This window comes from Lontra canadensis, unplaced genomic scaffold (assembly GCF_010015895.1).
Source record: "Lontra canadensis isolate GAN:19392208 unplaced genomic scaffold, GSC_riverotter_1.0 scaffold18, whole genome shotgun sequence".
Classification (NCBI taxonomy): domain Eukaryota; kingdom Metazoa; phylum Chordata; class Mammalia; order Carnivora; family Mustelidae; genus Lontra; species Lontra canadensis.
In genome coordinates, this window is record NW_022631012.1 from 12,419,162 (window position 1) to 12,441,086 (window position 21,925).

Genomic DNA, 21,925 nt, shown 5'->3' on the forward strand with positions numbered 1-21,925 from the left:
GCCACTTTGTCTGCCTGTGCTTGCTCTTTCTTTCTCTTTGACAAATATATAAATAAAATCTTAAAAAATAAATAAAATGGGTAAAGTGGGTGTGTGTGTGTGTGGCTCAGTTAGTTAAGCATCTGACTCTTGATTTTGGCTCAAGCCATGATTTCAGACTCATGGGATGGAACCCTGTGTCGGGCTTTGAGCTCAGTGTGGAGTCTGCTTGAGGACTGTCTCCCTCTCCCCCTCTCCTCACTCATACTCTCTCTCTAAAATAAATAAATTAATTAATTTAAAAAAATAAAATGACTAAAATGGTAAGTTTTATGTTATTTGTATTTTAACACAATACAAAAAAGTAAAAACAATAACAAAATGGTGTAGTTATCCTAAAACATTGAGTTTTCTCCCTGAAGTTACTAATAGAATCTTTTAAGGTCTGAAAAGGTGGCAGAAAGAAAGAAGAGATGATGATGCAGGAAGAGAGAGGTTGGTTTTAAGTGCTAGGAATAACCAGTATGTCCTACTTGTGTGTTTTCCAGAATCTAACTGTTCGTTCTGGGCTCCCACTGATGCTGGTGTCCCCTGGGCTCACTGTCATGAGAAGCTCTGGCACTCTATGGTATCATTAGTTTCTTTTAGACAAAGGCTCTAATGTTCCCCCATGGTCAACATCTCCTAATATGCACTCAGCCTGGGGCGCCAGGGTGGCTCAGTTGGTTGTGTCTGACTCTTGATTTCAGCTCAGGTCATGATCTCAGAGTCATGAGATCTGGGCTTGGAGTCTACTCAAAATTCTCTTCTCCCTCTCCCTCTGCATTGCCCCAATAGATAGATAGATAGATAGATAGATAGATAGATAGATAAAAAACACTCAGCTTGTACCCTATGGGGTTTTGTGGCCTAGCACAATAGGATTTCCCCCTCCTTTCCTTCCTTTGTCAATTGGAAATCTTCTCCCTACTCACTTGACCTTTTACTACTCTGAAAAGAAAAAAAAATGGGGGAAGAGGAATTGCAGTGTATACAATCTGACACTTAACAATTATGTAGCGAGTGAGCAAATAACAGTAAACTCAATGAAAGGTGCCTATTGCTCTATTTTTATATTACTTTTTGAGTTTTACTGGGAAAACAGTAATAATAATAGAACAAATAGGGGTAATAACAATAATTTTAACTTACAATTGGATTTCTATTTTGTGTTATCATTATTCATGGTTAAATTCATGAAACACTTACCAATGAAATAACATTTTGTACATGTAAGTGTACATGTAGCTTAAGGCAGACTTGAAGAACTGGTAGGCGAGCTGAAGAAATTACCCAGAATGCAGCACAGAAAGTTAAGAAGACAGGAAATACGAAAGAAAGGATAAGAGCTGTGGGTAATAGGAAAACACGGTCTGACAGTCTTTCATTGGAGCTCCAGAAAGAGAGACGGGAATAGAGGGAACATTCAAAGAGGAAATGACCAACGAAAGACATGATTCATAACCAGAAGAAGCACAGTGTATACCAAGCAGGGTAAGTGAAAAGAAATCCACACCAGATACCTTAAGTGAAAACTCTATAATAATAAAAGCCAAAAAAACCCCCAAAAAACAAACAAAAAAAAAACCCTCTTTAAAATGTGTAGCTAAAATGAGAGATCACCTGCAAAAGTAAGACAATAAGGATCAAAGAAAATTTTATAACAGCAGCAACAGAAGACAAAGCAGGGGGATGAGATCTTCTAAGTTCTGAGAAAAAAATAAGCATCAATCTTGAATTACATCCCCAGCAAGTCTACCTTTCAGCAATGAGAATCTAAGACACAAAAACAGAGTTTGCCACCAACAGGCCTACACTGAAGAATATTCTAAATGAATAGCTTCAAAAGAGGGACGCCTGGGTGGCTCAGTGGGTTAAGCCACTGCCTTCGGCTCAGGTCATGGTCTAGGGTCCTGGGATCGAGTCCTGCATTGGGCTCTCTGCTCGGCAGGGAGCCTGCTTCCCTCTCTCTCTCTGCCTGCCTCTCTGTCTACTTGTGATCTCTGTCTGTCAAATAAATAAATAAAATCTTAAAAAAAAAAGAATAGCTTCAAAAGAAAGGAAAATTATTCCAAAAATAAGATTTAAAGTGTGAAGTTTTAAAGTTTAAAATTTTTAAACAGTATTAAATTTATTGACACTTAATGAAAATAGCTTTAAGTATATAAAGCAAAAATGAATAGAAATATGACAAATCAACAATGTAGTAAACAATTTGAACACGCCTTTGTTTGGTAAGTTAAACAGACAAAAATGATGTAAAGAAGATTTGGATAACACAGTTAACCTTGAATTTTTGAATATATGTAAAAACCTGTACCCAACAACTCAAAAATCTGAATTCTTCTCAAATGTGTGTGAAATATTTGCAAACACCAATCATGTACTAGGTCAGTGCTTCTTATACTATCTTTGGCAAAACACCAGATTTTTCTCAATTTTGGTGATGACTTTTAATATGTAAATAATTTCAAACTTAAAGAAAAGTTGCAAGCACAGTAGAAAGAACTCTCTTCAAACTGATTCACCAATTTCCAACATTATGCCTCTTTCATTTTTTCCTTTTTCCTGAAGCAGTAAGTAAGTTTCAGATCATAATTCTTTACCCCTACGTACTTTGTATTTTCTAAGAATAAAAGCATTCTCTTACATAACAACACCACAATTATCAAAGTCGGGAAATTTAACATTGATCAATTACTACTCTCTGATCAACAATCCATATTTAAATTTTACCTTTTTTCCCAGTACTGTTCTTTAGTTCCACTTCCCCCAGGATCCAATCTAGGACCCTGCATTGCATTTGTTGGCGTATTTCTTTAGTTTCTTTCTTCTGGAATAATTCCTCAGTCTTTCTTTGCCTTTTAAAACTTGGACCCAGTAGGGTATCAAAATATGCCCCTCTGGTATAAAGACTATTTTGAGCTGAAGGCAATTGAAAAAGAGCAAACATATGATGAGCTTTCTGCCTCCCCCTCTATGCCTGAAAGTAGGGCATAAATTCCCCTTGTGAGGATGTCCAGCCCACAATTTACTGCCACTGAAGAGTCCAGAAACTGCTTTCTTTTGTCTTATCACTTCCCTACAAATTTATCATCCTTTGTCAGAATGATACAAAAGCCTCCAAGCCTAGCTGCTTCTTTGGGAGTTTTCTCTTCTCTCTACAAAGCCCCCTCCCCCATGTCACATAAAACTGAACATCAAATAAAATTTATATGCTTTTCCCCCATTAATCTGTTGTCAGTTTGCAGGCTCGTCCATAGACTCTAAGAAGACAGAGGGAAATTTTCCCTCCCCTACAACCCTTTAAATGAGGACAGACCAGGGGCACCTGGGTGGCTCAGTGGTTAAACCCTCTGGCTTCGGCTCAGGTCATGATCTCAGAGTCCTGGGATCGAACCTCGCATCGGGCACCCTGCTCAGCAGAGATCCTGCTCCCCCGCCCCCAGCTCTGCCTGCCTCTCTGCCTACTTGTGATCTTTGTCTGTCAAATAAATAAATAAAATCTTAAAAAAAAAAAAAAGAGGACAGGACAGTTATGTTGCAGAATGTCACTCAAACAGAGTTAATTTACCTGATGTTTGGGATTTTTTTTTTTTTTTTGCAGGAAAACCACATAAGTGATATTGTACCCTTCTCAGTGCCCCATGTTAGGAGGCACCCAGTGTCAGTCAGTCCCATTATTGATAATATTAACTCTAATTACTTGGTGAATGTGGTATCTGCCAAGTTTCTCTACTATAAAGTTACTATTTTTTTCCTTTATAATTGACAAATAATTTCTTGGCAATTATTTCAGGACTATATAAATTTTTTATTCCTCTTCAAACTTTCTAGTTTGGCATTGTTAATTCTTACTTGAGCCAACGACTCCTATGCTGCAAAAGAGTGGTTTTCTAAGTCCATCATTTCTTCTGTTATTAATTGGAGTGCTACAGGAAGGAGTTGTTTCCTTTCTTATCCAGTTAGCTAACTAACCTTAATATGGGCTCATGCATTCCTATTTTATTCAGTGGGTTATAATCCATTACTCACATTATTTGCTTTGATTATAAGTCAAATTGCACTCAAATTGTACATCTTTGACATTTGGACATTTCTTCAAGTTGCTTCCCCTGCCCTTTTGATATATTCCCATCATTTTGGGACCACTTTATAAAAAAAAAATGTTCTGGCCCACCAATGTGTTCTTGACTCTCCTTATACTTTCCCCTGCCCCAGCCTTAGAATTGTCCATTTTTCCAAAATATCTGAGTTCTTTTTAGCGGGGAATGGTATCAGGAAATCAAGATCTGAGAGGCAAACCAAGACTTATATAAAATACAAAAATCAATTTCTTTAGAAATAATGCACATAGGGGCACCTGGGTGGCTCAGTGGTTTAACCTCTGCCTTCCGCTCAGGTCATGATCCCAGGGTTCTGGGATCGAGCCCCACATTGGGCTCTCTGCTCAGCAGGGAGCCTGCTTCCTTGTCTCTCTGCCTGCCTCTCTGCCTACTTGTGATCTCTATCTGTCAAATAAATAAATAAAATCTTAAAAAGAAATAATGCACATAGCAAAATCAAATGCAAATCTTCCCTGAGGGGGCCCACCTCATTCAAGGCCTCAAAAAAAAAAAAATCCCACAAATGAAATTTCAAGGTAAATTAGCATATAACTGTCAAAAACAACACGCATGGAAAAAAAAAGATACTATACGCAGAACCAAAAGAAACAATAACCAACAGAAATAGACTTATAGGGACTTTTGCTCTAGACATGTAAAAGCTTAGAGAGAAAATGATAAAACTACTAAAAGACATTAAGGACTAACCAAACAGATGAGAGATATACTGTGTTTAAAAATTGGAAAACAATATTACAAAGGTATTGGTTATCCTCAGAGTTCTATAATTTCAATTTTATTGAAATTATAGAACTCTGAGGATAACCAATACCTTTGTAATATTTCTATTACAATTTCTAATGAAAATCCCACTAGGATTTTTCATGAAACTGGAAACACTGTATCTAAAATGTATATGAAAAATCATGGGACACCCAGCTTAGCTCAATTGGTAGAGTATGCAAATCTTGATCTCATGGTTCAAGTCCCACGATGGGTGTAGAGATTACACAAAAATAAAATATTTAAAAACAAACAAACAAATAAAATGTATATGAAAAATCAAAGGGAAAAAGTAGCCAAGACCCTCCTGAGGGAAGGAGATGAAATAGGTGGGGACACTTGTCCTACCAGATATCAAATATCATTATAAAGCTATAGAAATTAATATAGTGGGACACTGGGGCAGGGACAGAGAAACTGACCCCCCAGTGGAACAGAATAGAGTAGAGAACCCAGACACAGACCTCTGCATTTTGGAAACTTGATATATGAGAGATTTGGCATGGCAGATCACCGAAGAAACTGGGGTGAGACAATTGGTTGGCACAGACAAAAATCAATTTCCAGTATATGAAAGATTTAAAATGAAAGATTTTACAACTTTTAAAAGAACGTATTGGAAAATATCATTCTGACCTCAAGGAGGGAAGAACTTTTTTAAACAAGAAACAAAAGCATTAACCATAAAAGAAAAGACTTGATAAAGTCAACAATATTAAAATTAAGAACTTCTGTTCAAAAAGACAACATAAGGATATGAAAGCACAAGCCATGAACTGGGGAGGCTTCTTGCAACATACATAACTGATAAAAGGTTCATATTCAGAATGGAAAAACATACATTAATCAATCAATCAATCAATCAAGAAAGGGAGGGATGGAGGGAGACAGAGACAGAGAGACCAAAAGAAAATAAGCAAAAGACACATGTTCCTCATAGAAGAGAAACACAAATGGCAAATAATCCATGAAAAGGTGTCCAGGCTCATTAGTAATCAGGAAAATGTGAATTTAGATCACGACATGATACCATTCTACCCACTTGATTATAGAGTTGTTGCAGATATGGATAAGGGGCTGAAACTCACGGCTGGTGTGTAAACTGTTACAACTACTTTGGAAAGCAACTCGGTACTATTTCAGGCAGTTGAACATTCATATACCCTGTGACACTGCAAATCCACTAAGTAGGTACTCTAGAGAAATCCTTAAATATGAGTACCAAGTATATTCATTAGAACAAAAGCAAACAAAATAAAAAACCAAGCTAATTAACTGAAATGTCCATCAACAGGGAATAAAGCATAGCTACATCAACATGAATGATCTTAGAAACATCTTGAGTAGAAAAAATCAAGGCCCAGAAGGCTAAAAACAATGTAATACCATTTTTACAAAAACTCAAATACAATATCTTTAGAACACATGAAAAAATGTAAAAATATGATTTTTAGAAGGGGTCAAGGAATGACGAGAAAAAAATTCAGGGGCACCTGGGTGGCTCAGTGGGTTAAAGCCTCTGCCTTCCGCTCAGGTCATGATCTCAAGGTCCTGGGATCGAACCCCACATCGGGCTCTCTGCTCAGCAGGGAGCCTGCTTCCTCCTCTCTGTCTGCCTGCCTCTCTGCCTACTTGTGATCTCTCTCTCTCTCAAATAAATAAAATCTTCAAAAAAAAAATTCCCTGAAAAAAAAAAAAGAAAGAAAGAAAAAAATTCAGGTTCAAAGCCAGTCTGGTGGAGGGGCAGGTTCTTGGGAGAGGAGCCCACGGAAATATGACAGTGTGTTCTAGTTGTGACACTGGGTAGTAGGTTCATGAAGTTCACTTATCATGCTTCTTAATCTACAACAGCTTCCTCAGTCTTGACACTGTTAACATCTGGGGCCAGATGAATCTTTGTTGTAGGGGAATGTCCTGTGCGTCATAGAGACATCCTAGACCTCTACCCACTTGATGCCAGCAACACACCCCTTTTAGCTGTGACAATAAAATATGTCTCCAGACATTGCCAAATGTCCCTGGAGAGCAAAATTGGCCCTGGTTGAGAATCACTGATGTATATATATATATATGGTATATATTTTTTCATGTGTGTATTTTGTTTTATTTTTAAGTAGGCTCCATGCCCGGTGTGGAGCCCAGTGCGGGGCTGGAACTCATGACGGGGAGATCAAGACCAGAGCTGAGATCAAGAGGCAGACACCTAGCCGACTGAGCCACCCAGGAGCCCCTATAGGGTCTATTTTTTGAATGCTTTCAATGCTCCATAATAAAACAAAGTTTAAAAGTGATGAGCAGAAGTTTCACTCTGTCTGTGAAGCACGACTAGGAAGTCATCATTAAGCTCTAAGAAAAACAGAGCCTGCCACAAGCCTTTGAAGTGACAGCACAGAGCCGTGAGGGCTGACAGTTGCTGGAGGATTTGACTAGCTGGTGATATTTCTAGAAATGGTACAGGGTATTGGGAAATCAATGACTCCAGATCCACTGGAGGGATATTTCTGCAACCTTTCTCAATTCTTTGGCAAATCCAAAAGCTTAATTTAGCCTTTTAGAATACTATTTAATTTTTTAAAAATCCGTTATTAATTTTTTTTAAAACAAGGACTTTTGTTTATATAAGACCTCCTAAGGAACTGAAGGGTGTCCATATGTTTTGTTACCTTTGGAGGGGGTGGCTATGATTGTAAAGTCACCACACATTTCACTGTGGGCCCCAGATAACTCAGGTATTTCCAGAAATAAGATCTGATAGCATAACATTTGCTTCTTAGGATGATGAGTGATCCCACACTCACCGTAGCACCCCATTAATCCAAGAACCTCCCCAGTGATGTGGTTCTACTTGGGAACATCTATCTGACTCTTATACTTACACTATGGCTCCTCTCATGGAGAGTTTATTATTTATCTCCATTTTAAAAATGGAGAAACACAGACACAAAGAAGATACATGCTTTTCAAGATAACATAATCTAGAGTAATTATAAATAGAGTTGGTGCTAAAATCGGGTTTATTGAATCGTAGTCTGTGTGCCTTTTTCTCCAAGCTTGGAACTGAGCTTGTGTGAGCATTAGTGTGTAGACATGTGTGTGTATATCTGTGGTCGGAGAGTTAGGTGTGTGTTTCTCTGAAGACAAGGGGGAAAGACGAAGGACTGAAGAGAAGAGCTAGGAAGAGAGGCACAGTAGAAAGAACATTGGGTTCGGAATATGCCTTGGGCCAGATCTCTCCGAGTCTCAGGTTCTTGTTTTTTTTTTTTTTTTTAAAGATTTTATTTATTTACTTGACAGAGAGACACAGCGAGAGAGGGAACACAAGCAGGGGGAGTGGGAGGAGAAGCAGGGTTCCCGCAGAGCAGGGAGCCTGATGTGAGACTCGATCCCAAGACCCCGGGATCATGACCTGAGCTGAAGGCAGACTCTTAATGACTGAGCCACCCAGCCGCCCCCTGAGTCTCAGTTTTTTTTAACCATAAAAACTCACAAAATGATTGCAAAAGGTAAATGAGATATATATTTGAAAACACTTTCTGTTTCTGTATATAAATGTGATTGTCATTATTAGCTAATGCAATAATTTTAAAATGCAATGCAGATGATAAAGGAATCCGCATGGGTAAAATGACTCACATTTTCTTCATTTTCTTGGCACTAGCTCTTACCATATGTCCAGTTCAGAGGAATATTCAGTGGCTCCCAGCAAGGCATCAGGAGGCCGGTACCAGAGGGTCACAACTTCTGAAGAGTATGTCTGGCTGGGAATGGACTTTGCCCGAGCGAGACCTGACCAAAGAAGAAAAGCACAGAACTCACTGTCCTGGGACTTCCTGGAGAGCCAGGAATCGATGTATGCAACCAAGGAGTTAATAACTGGCAGAATAATCAACATTTAAAAAATAATACATAAACTCTGGGTGCTTTTAATAGAGTCACTCAACTATCTTGACCCTCGTGGACCTCATCAAGTGAATTTCTCAAATTTTGGCCTACATTGCAGCCGGATGTAGCCCTCCTGGCAGGTAAGTATAGTGAGGTGACCAACTCCTTCCCTATATGCTATAAACAGAATGGATGTGTGAGCTTTTGGATCATCCCCCTTTGGAGGGATTAAGGATTCTACCCTTTCCCTCTTCCTCCAAGCTTTAATGAGAAGGAGGTGGTGGCCATCTTTAAATACGTAATTGGGGGAATACTCTAAGGATGGTGGGGCCTCGTGACAGAAGGGACATGGGTCAAGACTCCATGGGCCACCATACAAGCTCTGACTACTTAGGTTAGACTGTTACATGAGAGAAAGTTAAGCTGCTTTTTAAAAAAGTTTTATTTAAAAAAATATTTTATTTGTCAGAGTGAGAGATAGAGAGAGAAAGAGCACAAGTAGGGGGTAGAGGCAGGCAGAGGGAGAAGCAGACACCCTGCTGAGCAAGGACCCTGGGATCATGACCTGAGCTGAAGGCAGATGCCTACCGATTGAGCCACAGAGGAGTCCCAAGAAATTAAGCTTCTAACATGTTTACAACCTCTACTTTGGTGTCTCAGTCATAGCAACAGAACTCAATTCACAAGTAATATGATCGCCTTCCATTTTTGCAGTCCAGGAATCCCTAGTTTAGTAAATTGCAAGGGGGGACTGCTATATTCCAAATTAGTTTGGTAAGACCTTGGACATATCACTCTTAAATTTTCTTCTACAGTATCAGAGTACTTCTTTTTTTTTAAGAGGTGGGGAGGGGCAGTGAGAAAGGGAGAAAGAGAATTTTTTTTTTAAAGATTTTATTTATTTGCCAGAGATAGAGAGAGAGAGAGTACACACAAGCAGGCAGAGAGGCAGGCAGAGGCAGCGAGAGAAGCAGGCTCCCTGCCGAGCAAGGAGCCCGATGTGGGACTTGATCCCAGGACCTTGGGATCATGACCTGAGCCGAAGGCAGCGGCTTAACCAACTGAGCCACCCAGGTGTCCCAAGAAAGAGAATGTTAAGCAGGTTCCACGGCCAGCAGGGAGCCCAACATGGGGCTTGATCTCATGACCCTGAGATCGTGACCTGAGCCAATATCAAGAGTCGGACGCTTAACCAACTGAGCCACCCAGGAGTGCCTATTAGTACTTTTGTCAGTTAGCTACTCATCTCACAGAATCACATGATCTAGAGCTGGGGAAAGACCTCAGTAGATGAGTTCTCAATTGTGGGGAATTGAGAAATGAGGATCTGTTAAATGCTTACTTGTCCAGATGAAAGCTACTACGTCAGAAAAAAAGTCTTGCAGCTATAGCACAACCATTTGCTATCTGCCAAGCAAAGAAGAGTGGTTTCTCAACTCCAATTTTTCAACAAATATTTCCTGAGCACCTACTATGGTGTCTGGCCCTAGAGAGACAATGACAAGCAAGATGGACTCAAGCTGCCTTCCTAATGCTTACAGTCCAGTGGAAGAGACAAAATCATCACACAAATATACGTGTGTATAATTATAAACTGTGGTAAGTGCTAGAATGGAAAGATACAGTGATACTCCAGGGAATTCCATGTCACTCCAATGGGACAAAAACCTCAGGTAATCCTACAAAGACAGCTCTATTGATAGGTGTGCAGGAGCAAATGCCCTGGGGTCTCTATTCCAGCAGGAGGCCATCCTATAATCTGGGGTTTACATCTTTATCCTGTCATCATGGGATAACCTGGATCTATTCTGACAGAATTTTTCTTTCCACTCACATGTAGGAAAACCTTCTAGGAACAGTTCACTTACACACGTCTCTCTATTAAAAATGGTCATGGGGCTCTAGAGGAGCCCAAATTTTTGGATCTGGTTAGGCTGGAGCTTGATGGAATTCTAGATGCTACCCAGCTTGTCCTGTTTCTTGCCTCACACTTCCTCTAGGGTAGTTTGACATCCTCCCAAAGCATCACGTTCCATGGGCCTCCACTTTTCAAGGGCCAGGGCCTGTCAATGCTTTAAACATGTGCACACAAAAACATCATTATTTGTAGCCCAGAAGTAGACTCGAGGGGAGACTTACCAAAATCAGCCAGTTTGAGCTCTCCCAGGTGACTGATGAGTAAGTTCTGAGGTTTCAGGTCCCTGTGAAGAACGTGTTGGTGGTGGATATACGCCAGGCCCCGCAAAAGTTGAAACATGAAAAGCTGGAAGGAATGAACACCTTATCTAAGCAGATTTGAGCCACTATGTGTTGATTTCCTCTCTAAATCAAAACCAGTCCTCTGAAAGAATATAGTAAAAGTGTCTCTTGAGACACAAAAAAATATGAAGATTTTACATTCAGGGGAGGGGGGCACGGAGACAAGGAAAGTCAAGTAAGCAGACCATGTCCTAAACAAAGGGATTCTGCCTTTTCCTGACATCTCATTTCTTTGATACTGGAGGAATTACCTTTCCTTAAAAATCTAAAGGGAAACTTTGAAGTTTCCTTTGGAACACTAGTTATTGATTTAGATGTGAAAGATTTAATTTTTTTTTTCCCACCGATGAACTTGGCATATAAGATCAAAGTTGACCTGGAAATGATATTCTAAGGTTTACAACTGCTTGAGTTTTCCAAGCTCTCTGATATGAAACCCTTTTAAAAACATAACACAAGGAGACCAGACTGGGAAATATATCTTTAGAGGGTTAGTAGGAAATAAAGGAACCATTATCTTTTTAAACCTATTTTTAAAGTCTGAAGTCCAAAGATGAAAACAAGCTATAATACAGCCATTTGATTAAGAGGGAAGAGAGACCCCCCAAAATTAGACCAAAAAAAAAAAAAAGTCTGAAAATAATAAGGAATAAATAGTAGAGAGAAGAAAGAAGAGGGAAAAATACAATGTGGGCCCAAATTTTTAAATGCTGCATGTGGTAAAGAAGGCATAGAAACCGAAAACATCTCTAGGTTCTCCCCAGTATGGAAGCTGAAGGAAAAAAAAGAATGCTTAGGATCCCAATGTCTTTTGCTCTTTTCCAGTGCCACTGGCAATTGAGAATTGAAACACCAACTTTAGTGTTTACAAAGACCTCTGCCAACTGAGAACATGTTCTGACAATTTAGAAGAGAAAAGCCTGGCTCCAGCATTCCTGGAGAGGCAGACAAAGTAGTCGATGCAAAGCTGTGCAAATAGATCCACTTTTCCCATCACATCCTGGAAATTAGGAACTTCAGGGACGCTGGGACCTGTACTGGCCTAACAATGAGTAGGAGATATTGTAGCCAAGCTGAAGGGAGTGCGGTCTGACCAGAGCAGGAGTCTGGGGGCCGTGGACCTCCATGCAGGTCTCACCTCAGGCTCACAAGCCATTTAAGGACGTGAAAGTTTTCTTTCAACTCCTACTTCAAATGCTCACTGGTTCTATGAGTTTCCCCAGTGCTTTCCCATATTGGTGCTTTGCACACGTACACTATCTGTTTTCCCATTCATCAAACCACGAAGTTACCAAAATACGAAATTCCTATGCCAACACTTAAACCTTCCAATCAGCTATAAATACAAATATTTCTGGAAAAGACCATATGAAGGACCAATGAAAAATGCAGGAAAAAGAGAAGATGCTACCTTGTGTGCTCACAGATAATGCCTTTCAATGTGAGAACACCAAGGAAGGAGAGAGCTCGAGACAATAAAGGGACAGAGACAGAAGGGAAGGGAAAACAACATTTATTGCACACTTAGCACCTTTTAGAATCCTCAAAGTAACCCCGTGAGGGAGATAAGCTGGTCCTCAATTTGCAGATAAGAAAAATAGGGCTCAAGGAAACTTTAAAAACATGTCAAGAAACAGTCAGGGCCAAAACTCAAACTCAGACCTGCCTAACTCCTCTACGCCATTCTGAGAAACCAGAGAAAAGCAAATTAAAACATGACAGGGAAAGGGAGCATCAGCAGGTTGAGTCAGAGGCAGAACTTGTGCGTGGGCCAGCCAGCAATGCTTTTCATGTTGGAGTGCAGACTGCTCTCACTAATGAGTCATCCGCACCTCCCACCTCCTCGCTCTCCGGCCCCTTTCCTCCCCGGCTCCTCATGGATGTCCGTCAGCATTCCTACACGGTAACGCGCAGCAGTATTAATGTATGGGATTTGATAGCTGCGCTTCTTAAAACTTAAAGTCTGCCCTGATTAACCTCCCTCTTGAATCCTTTGTGACCTGGATCCTTCCCTCACACTGGCCCAAGCTTCTCCTATAACACAACCCAACCCAACCCAACCCAATGGTGTCAGTTCTCAGTCAGTGTCAAGCCAGGTTGTGGGTGATGCTTTCCAGAGCGGCTTCCCAGACCCCAGGGATGAGAGTCCTGTTTTCAACACAGCTAGGCTCCTGGGAACAAAATCATTTCACCGGGCTAGTGCTATCTGGGCCAGAGTGAGCATTTTCTCTGCTGTGTCTGCTAGGGGACACTCATCTGCAGCCCCACTTGCTTTGATTGGAAAACCATATACCCCTGATAAGTCCCTCTGTTAAGTAGAGTAGCCCTCACAAAGCCACAAAATGGTCAAATCTGACTGCAGTCAAGTACGGTTTTCAACCGTATTCCTGGAGCTAGTGGCCGTCTTGACCATCCATGCCTTCTCTGAAATTGTCTCTCGCCTTGACTTTCAAGAGAGTGTACTTTCCTGGATCTTCTACAGTCTGAAAAGCTGCTTCCTTTTGTCTCCTGTTGTCCTGTTCCTCCTTTAACCCCTAAAGGAAAGAGTTCTATAATCAGTTCTTTTATCTTGGTGTATTTGCTCTTTGGGTTATCTACTCTCTTGTCTTGAACTACAAACTCCAAGTGCCAATTTCCCCCAAGTCTACATCTCCAGCATATAGCTTCCTCCTGGGCACTGTCTACTACTCATTTCCCTTTAGATTTCCACCTCGATTAGAAGTTCACCCTGTCTACAACAGGACTCTTCCTCCTCCTCTCCAAATCAACTTCTTCCATTTCTGTTACTAGATCTGTAATTCTTCTGGTCAATCAAGGAGATTATGCTAGAGATCTGGAATGTGAGGCCTCACCCTTGACTTCCTGAATCAGATGCCCAGGTCATTTGTCCGCTCACTGAAGTTTGAGAAGCCCTGGGCTGGCCCACATCAGTCAACTCCTGGACCTCAGTTACATAAATTTCCTCGGATCATGTCATTCTCTCTCAACTTTAAGTCCCTTTAATGACCCTACCATCTAAGAAATAGAGTCCACATCTTAGAAAATAAGGCTCTCAGCCACCTACCCCATCTATTTTTCCAGGCCTATGTACCCTGATCTCACTAATAAATTCTCTATGTCAGGCCAACAGCACCAGAGATGCAGTATGGGCACTAGTGGAAAAGGACCTTCAGCAAGAATCACAGTTAGCAAAGGCAAAAGCTGTTTCTGTAACCCCAGGCAAAACACTTGTCTTCTTAACCTTTAGATTCCGATTCTGCAAAATAAGGAAGTTAGACCAGCCCAATGTTTTTAAGGTTTTGTGTTTTTTTTTTTCTTGCTGCAACTTACAATAAGAAACACATATGTATCCTGTATTCGTACAGAGGTACAAGTACAGCGTCAGCGAGAGCTGAAACACAAAATAGTGCTTATTCTTACTAGGTGTAATGTACTCTAATATTTTCTATTCTCTTCTCCTCTATTCTATTTAATTTTTTAAAATGCTAGTTGCTGATCACCAAATTGATTTCATAACCCACAAACGGGTCAGAACGTGAAGCCTGAAAAGCACTGTGGTTCCTCCAACCCTAATGGTCCACAACTCCGGGATCCTCATCCTTCAACACATCCCATACTGCTCTGCTCGGCACTTCCGTGTCTCTGCCCTGTCCCTTTGCTGAAAACATTCCTTCCTCCTCCGACATCTTCCCCTATCCCAGCCTCTTGAAATGCAATGCATCTTTTAACATTTGGCTTCATAAAAGCTCTTAAAATGCGAAGACATCTATCTATACTAGGTCTTATATCTATTTTGGTCTCATTTCTTACTTGGTGTTATTCACAATTCACAAATGTCCTGTCATAGGATCGGTGCCTATTTCCCATCTCTTGATTTTGGTTGTAAGGCCCTTGAGGGGGTAGAAATCATGTCTTCTATGTCTCTTTATCCTTCTAAGCCTTTAGCAGAGTGCCAGGGATGAGAGTCACTCAAGCTTGAAAATGTTCTTTCTCGGTTATCCTTTCTCCAAGTGTCCATCAACTTAATCAATAACCCTGGTTCCTTGACTCTTCTGCTCTCTCCCTAGCTACCAGCAACCGTGCTTAGCCTCACTTCCTTCCTTCAGGTTTGACTCAGCTCAGAAGCCTGACCATCATTTTAACCTCTCTCTTGACAATCTGCTCAAATCTCTTGCCCAACTGTCTTTTTCTTTCACATGTCTGGCAAAATCCCAACACTGAATCAATCCAACTGTCTACTTTTTCGATTCCTCTATCTGAATTGGTCAGTACTGTCATTAAAAAGGAAATCCCAGTTGGGAGGGAGACAAACCATAAGTGACTCTTAATCTCACAAAACAAACTGAGGGTTGCTGGGCAGAGGGGGGTTGGGAGAGGGGGGTTTATGGACATTGGGTAGGGTATGTGCTATGGTGAGTGCTGTGAAGTGTGTAAACGTGGAGATTCACAGACCTGTACCCCTGGGGGAAAAAAAAATATATATATATATGTTTATTTAAAAAAAAAAAAAAGGAAATCCCAGGATCATGCAGATAATTTAATGGTTTCCATTCTCACCAAGAGTCTTCAACCCATTACTGGACATTCTTTCTTGGTTTGCCTAGTTAGGGCTCTATCCCATCTCCACTAGCTATTTTTAAATGTTTTCACTCTCCTCAACCCTCAAACCTTCTTTTTCCCCTTGCTTCCAAGACTGGAGTAGGTCCCATTACTCTGAGTTCTCACCGTATTTCCAGTTAACATGGCTGTAGCCACTGTCACTTTGCTTCTTACTACCTGTTTAAGTCCATATATCTTACTGGGCTTTAAGCTTATTGAAAATAAGAAACACAACTTATTTATTAGTGAAGCCTCAGAACTTAATATAATACCAAGTACTCAATCATTCTTGAATGAATAAATGAATAAAAGAACATAAATATTAATTAAATGAATGAGTACATCATATAGAAATTTCATATAGATTATATCAAGGACCAATTAATGCCAATAAAAATCTTAGGGAATGAAAAGTATGAAATGAAATGGTTTCTAAAATTTACAGCAGACATAGAATTATAGAGAGTTAAGAGTTTATTATTATTTCTATTCCAGTGACTGGGAAATGGAACTTGGTCCCATTTATACCACGAGTGGATAGAACAGGCAAACAGGTAACTGATTTCGACCTAACGGGGGTACTTTGTTTGCTGATTCTGATGGGGAGCTGTAAATATATCACAAACTTTATCACAGACCACAGTAGTCTGCCATGAAGAATGTATTTATTTTATGATGGCTTAGTTCCACTTCCTTCCTTTGAATGCAATTCTTTTTAATTGATCTGGACTTCTGAAGACAAATTTGCATTGATGGCAATGACCGACAAGTTTAGGCTGCTTGGAAAATGGCTAGACATTGCTCTGTATCTTAAGGGGGGACTTTTTTTTTCTTTTTAAGATTTTATTTACTTATTTTGAGAGAGAGAGCTCACGAGAATGCACATATGACCAGGGGTGGGCTGGGGAGGGGCAGAGGCAGAGAGAGAGAATCTCTCTCAAGCAGACTCCCCATGGAACCCCGGAGCCTGACAGGGGGCTCCATCACCACAACCGTGAGACCATGACCTGAGCAGAAATCAAGAGTTGGATGCTTAACTGACTGAGGCACCCAGGCGCCCCAAGGGGGAACTTTTTTCTAAAACGTTTCTCTAGAATATCAATGATAGGCATCTTATTTAGTATCATGGGATTTTACTCTGTGATGACAGTCTGTTTCAAAATTCTTCCGCTGAGGGCAAGCTGGGGAGGAGTCCTCCCTCTCAAAGTACTCACCCTAACATTGTGAGGATGAAGCCCTCCTGGGTGCTGAGACATGTACTGGGCCAGGTCTGTGTGCTACACGGGAGGATGGAGAGAATGATGTTAGCAGAGCTTAAACAGTGTCCTAACGCAGACCACAGACGTGGCTGTCAGATACAAACTTCAGAATTTTCAAGAATAAGGTACAAAAGATACATAACCAGCTTTCCTGAGACCTCACTATCAAGGTCAAACACAGTGTGTCTTTCTAAATGGCTGTCCTAGGAAGGAAGCTTGTTTCTCATCACAACAATATGTTCATTTTAAATGACTGTCACTGAGCACAGCGATACAGGCATTGTTCACTCCCCTTGGAGGCAAGTCAAGTACACATGCCTCAGGATTTCTTCCTGCTAATATTTTGAATTTTTTTTTCCTTTCAAAAATATGAAAGTGAGTTATTATTTAGTAAACTTGTATACAATTTTTTTTAAAAAACCTTGCGATTTATGTCTTCATTGTCAATGAAAAAAATGCGGGGTTCTGCTCAGATGGTGATTAAAAATAGATAAAAAATAAGCACAAAAGTTTTCTTTAGGAGGCAAACTCACCATGCTTATTTATGATTGCCAGCAAGTGGGGGAAAAAGACAGCAAATTCAGTGGGTAAAGAAGCAGGGCCAAAGGAGTCTAAGAACAATAGGGCCTAGTAATCATAATAATGAAAATTTCCATGACACCTTCCACATTGTAATGAAAGTTTTATCATGCCATAAAATATTAACAGATTCATTATATGAGCACCAGGCTTTTCCCTTACGCTTTATAAAATGCTGGGGCAACTCACCATGTATTCAAAAACAAATGTCAGAGTCTCTCTCGTGTGGATGATGTCATGTAGGAGCACAATATTGGCATGTTTCAAACCCTTCAAGAGAGAAGCTAGAGAAATTAAACAAAATGTTAATTCAATCATTGATAATGAAAGTACTGCTTAAAGATACCAAGCAGTATTTATTTTTTAAATGCTTCAAATCAACCATTCTGGTTTTTTGTTGCTTGGGGGAAAAAAAACCTTCGTGAAATAATATTTGAAATTGCAAAGGACCTTTATTATTTGTCAAATGGCAAGTCACTGCATTTACATAACTTATTTTTCTTACAGGCTAGAGCAGTTGCAAAAAAAAAAAAATGTTTCCATTTATCTAATCAATTTCATCAAAGCACTCAGAGCACTTTGCAAATGCTTCCCTCTGGGAATCTTATCTCCACTTTAGAGTTACAGGAGAGGAGGTCCAGAGAGATAAAGGCCATCGCAGGAGCAGGAAATGGAGTGTTCTGCCTTCTAGAGTAGGACTTTGCAACATGTGACCATTCTCTAAAATTCAAAGTGTCTCAGAGGGTCAGCAGGGCCAGTGGATGTGATTAGTGGAAGGCAGGGATAAGAGTATGGGATGCAGAATTGTTGAAAGATGATAGAGAGTGGAGAGGATTTCTTAGAGGGAGAATTGCAAATCTCTGTGGAAAAGGAGAAAATGCAAACTGGAAAAGAGTACAGAGCCAAAAATTGGGGAATCCTGAAGAGTGTGAGTGGGGAGGTCTGAGGACTATCTCTTGCATCTTTTTTTTTTTTTTTAAGATTTTATTTATTTATTTGACAGAGATCACAAGTAGGCAGAGAGGCAGGCAGAGGGAGGGGAAGGGAAGCAGACTCCTTGCTGAGCAGAGAGCCCGATGAAGGGCTCGATCCCAGGACCCTGGGATCATGACCTGAGCCGAAGGCAGAGGCTTTAACCCACTGAGCCACCCAGGCACCCGACATGCATCTTTATTAACAGATTATTATCAGGTCACTAAAGGCAGCTTTAAAAGGGAGGAGTCACCGCAAAAGGCCAGTAAGTGGCTGGGAAGGAGTCTGAAAGGCTGTCTTTGGGGGTTTCAGGGATAGGAAGACCCCCCAGCTTCACAAGGGCAGAGGCCAGCAAAGGCATAATAAGGAGATGGTGAGTCTCAGCTCAGGACATCTCTGCACGAGTAAACAGCGTCCTTAAGACTTAGCGGAAAGGGAAAGTTAAGTATAAGCCCTCCAATCTGGGTTCTGTCCGGCAGGCTTGCGTGTCATGAGTCACCTACACCAACTCTTTGCCAGAATTCCATAAAATCAAAACCAAGCTCAAGTACTACCTTCGAACTTTGGAACAAATGACTTCTTTCAGGAATCTTACCCTGGTGTAAGGATCCTCTGTTGTTTTGCCCTCCTGAGAGCCATTTTCCTTTCTAGTGGGGACACCTCTGCTTTCCTGTGGGGACCCAACCCTCTACTCACTCAGTCCACACCTATTCTGGTGCAGCTGACCCCGCTGTCACCCCAGACTGAATGTGTCACCACAGTGATCTCGTTCAGAGACTAGGCACAAGACCGTATTTTGTGGGGGCCATCCAGAAAGCGGTGCTTTCTTTTCCATTGTGAAAGGAAGGTTGAGCTTGTAGGATTTCACCAGGGGCTGCTCTGGCCACATTACCAACACCTGGTGAGAGCCTGTCTGGGACTGAAACTAAGAGAAAAACTGAGGATGGAGAGGCATGGATTCCTGGGGACGTCATCTACGCCCTGCCAGCCCAGAGTTACCAGAACTATCAGCCAGAGAATTTCCTTCTTTGCTTAACATCAGTTTGAACTGGGAGCCGCGAATCATCAAAGGAGCCCTATCATACCCGCTCACACTACTTTGATGACTAATACTCTAACTCTACGTTTTGCCCCCTGAATCCTTATGAGCTAAATTTATTATTCCACTTTTACAAATACATTACTTGGTAAATGTAGTCAACGGCTTCACAGGCGTCTGTTTAATGTCCCTGGCCCCAGACGGACGGCTGCGTGGGAATAGGGCGAGTGACTTTCCCTCTCTTCTGGATGCTGCTGCATCACCTAGTACAATCCTCAGCCAAGAGTAAGCACTTAATTTGTCAAATATATTTATTAAATGTCTTCACAGAGAACGGACTGTGGAGCCAGAGGCCCTAATGTGAATCCTGATCCCGCCACTTTCTATCCGAGTGAGCTCAGGAGTGTATCTCAACCCATCTGCATTCACTCCTTCTGAAAAGGAGATAATTCCTTTTCTGACTTGACTTCACGGGGTTAATGAGAGGATATCATTGGATATCAATGGAATCAGATATTATGCGACGAACCCTTGAAAAATGGAAAGCCTCACACGGTTGCAAATTAGAATTAATACCCCAGCCATCAGCTTCTTGCCCTCCCCTTTAACCTTGAACTGCTCTAACCCCCCACTCCCAGATTAATATCTTTAAATTCTGTTTATGTTTTGTTCCTGCTAGAGTTTTCAGCACCTTCCATATTTATAATAATGACGTCTGACCATCAGTTGAGAATGCTGTGTTTTGTGTATATTTTTATTTATGAATTACGTTCATTTTCTCTCCCTGTACAAAGAGACACAGGCACACACACACATGCATGCATTACAAAGCACACACCCAAACTAGATTTTAAAGGATATGGTAAAGCTATAATTGCTAAGAATATTATTAAGATGTTTTATTTTTAATATAATTTTATTCTTTTAAAAAAAAAGATTTTATTTATTTATTTGACAGACAGAGATCACAAGTAGACAGAGAGGCAGGCAGAGAGAGAGAGGGGGAAGCAGGCTCCCTGCTGAGCAGAGAGCCCGATGTGGGGCTCCATCCCAGGACCCTGGGATCATGACCTGAGCTGAAGGCAGAGGCTTTAACACACTGAGCCACCCAGGCACCCCAATATAATTTTATTCTCACTTAAATTTGATATTACTAAAACTCATGACGCCTAGGTTTTTTCTTTTAAAGATTTATTTATGTATTTGAGAGAGAGTTGGCGGGGTAGGGACAGAAGGAGAGGGAGAGAGAGAGAAAACCTCAAGCAGACCCTCCCCCCCTGCTGATCGCATAGCCAGAAGTGGGGCTCGATCTCACCACCCTGAGATCATGATGGGAGCCAAAACTGAGTCAGACCCTTAACTGACTGAGCCACTCAGCCGCCCCTTGTGATGCTTATTTTTAAAATCTTGGTGGCATGTTTTCTTAACCATGATGGCTTCATACTATCATTTGCCAAAAAGCTCAAGGAACAACATCTCCTTAGGATGAGGCTCTCTGCTAACAGTGGGTATAAATATTTTACATAGTTTTCTTGGTAATCTCTATTTTACGGGGGTAGGAAAAGTATCAGTTTTACCATTCCTCTATTGTGCGCTTATATTTATATTACTAGACTTATCTTCAATTCACAATTTCTTTGCAGAAACCTTTTTAAACTTCTCTCAACTCTTTTTCTCACACTTAATCCAATTCAACAAATCTGTTGGCAATACATTCAAAACATGTCCAGAATCCTTCCTTTCTTGCCATTTCTCTGCTACCAGCCAGGGCCAAGCCATCATCCTATCTTGACGGAATTAGCGCACATCCCTTCTAGCTGGTTTCTCTCCCTGCATCCTCTCTCCCTTCCTGTGGTCTGTTGGGCACAGATCAGCCAGCCACTGGGATCTCCTCAGTTGGAAGTCTCTCTTGCTTCCAAACTCTCCAGTGGTCTCTCATCTCACTCAGAGTAAGATCCAAAGGACTCACAGTGGCCTGTTGAGTCCACATTACCTCCTTTTGCCCTCATCAACTCACACTCCATTCCTTGCTCACTTGGCTCTAGCACGAGGACCCCATAGCTCTTCCTTGGACACTTCCAAACAGAACTCCTCCCTGAGTCTTGCACTTGTCTTTGTCTCTGCCTATAGCCCTCTTATCTCATTCCCTGCATGTTTTCTCCCTCACTTCCTTCAGGTCTCTATTCAAACCACACACATGTGAAGTCCGGGCTTCCATGACCCTTCTCAATGAAATAGAAGCTCCCTCACCCCCGACCTACACTAATGATTCTCTGTCCCTGGGCCCTGTTTTTATTCTTCCCCGTAGCACTTACCACTTATTACCTCTAACATCGTATATATTTATTTGTTAATATTCTATCTCCACCTTTAAGAACATAAACTCCCCTGGAAGCAGAGATTTCTGCCTTTTTTGCTTATTGCTACAT

The 21,925-nt window shown here is 41.0% G+C and overlaps 1 protein-coding gene across 2 annotated transcripts in view; it reads right to left on the bottom strand.

The window, feature by feature from the left end:
* Positions 1-21,925, bottom strand: part of CDK15 (cyclin dependent kinase 15) — an 80,298-nt gene that overhangs the window by 44,148 nt on the left and 14,225 nt on the right. For both annotated transcript variants that reach the window (XM_032860065.1, XM_032860066.1), the window contains exons 5-8: positions 17,675-17,769; positions 16,862-16,924; positions 10,929-11,052; positions 8,573-8,693 (exon numbers count right to left, since the gene is read on the bottom strand). In XM_032860065.1, coding sequence (XP_032715956.1) covers positions 8,573-8,693; positions 10,929-11,052; positions 16,862-16,924; positions 17,675-17,769 — 403 coding nt within the window. The remainder of the gene's footprint in view (positions 1-8,572; positions 8,694-10,928; positions 11,053-16,861; positions 16,925-17,674; positions 17,770-21,925) is intronic.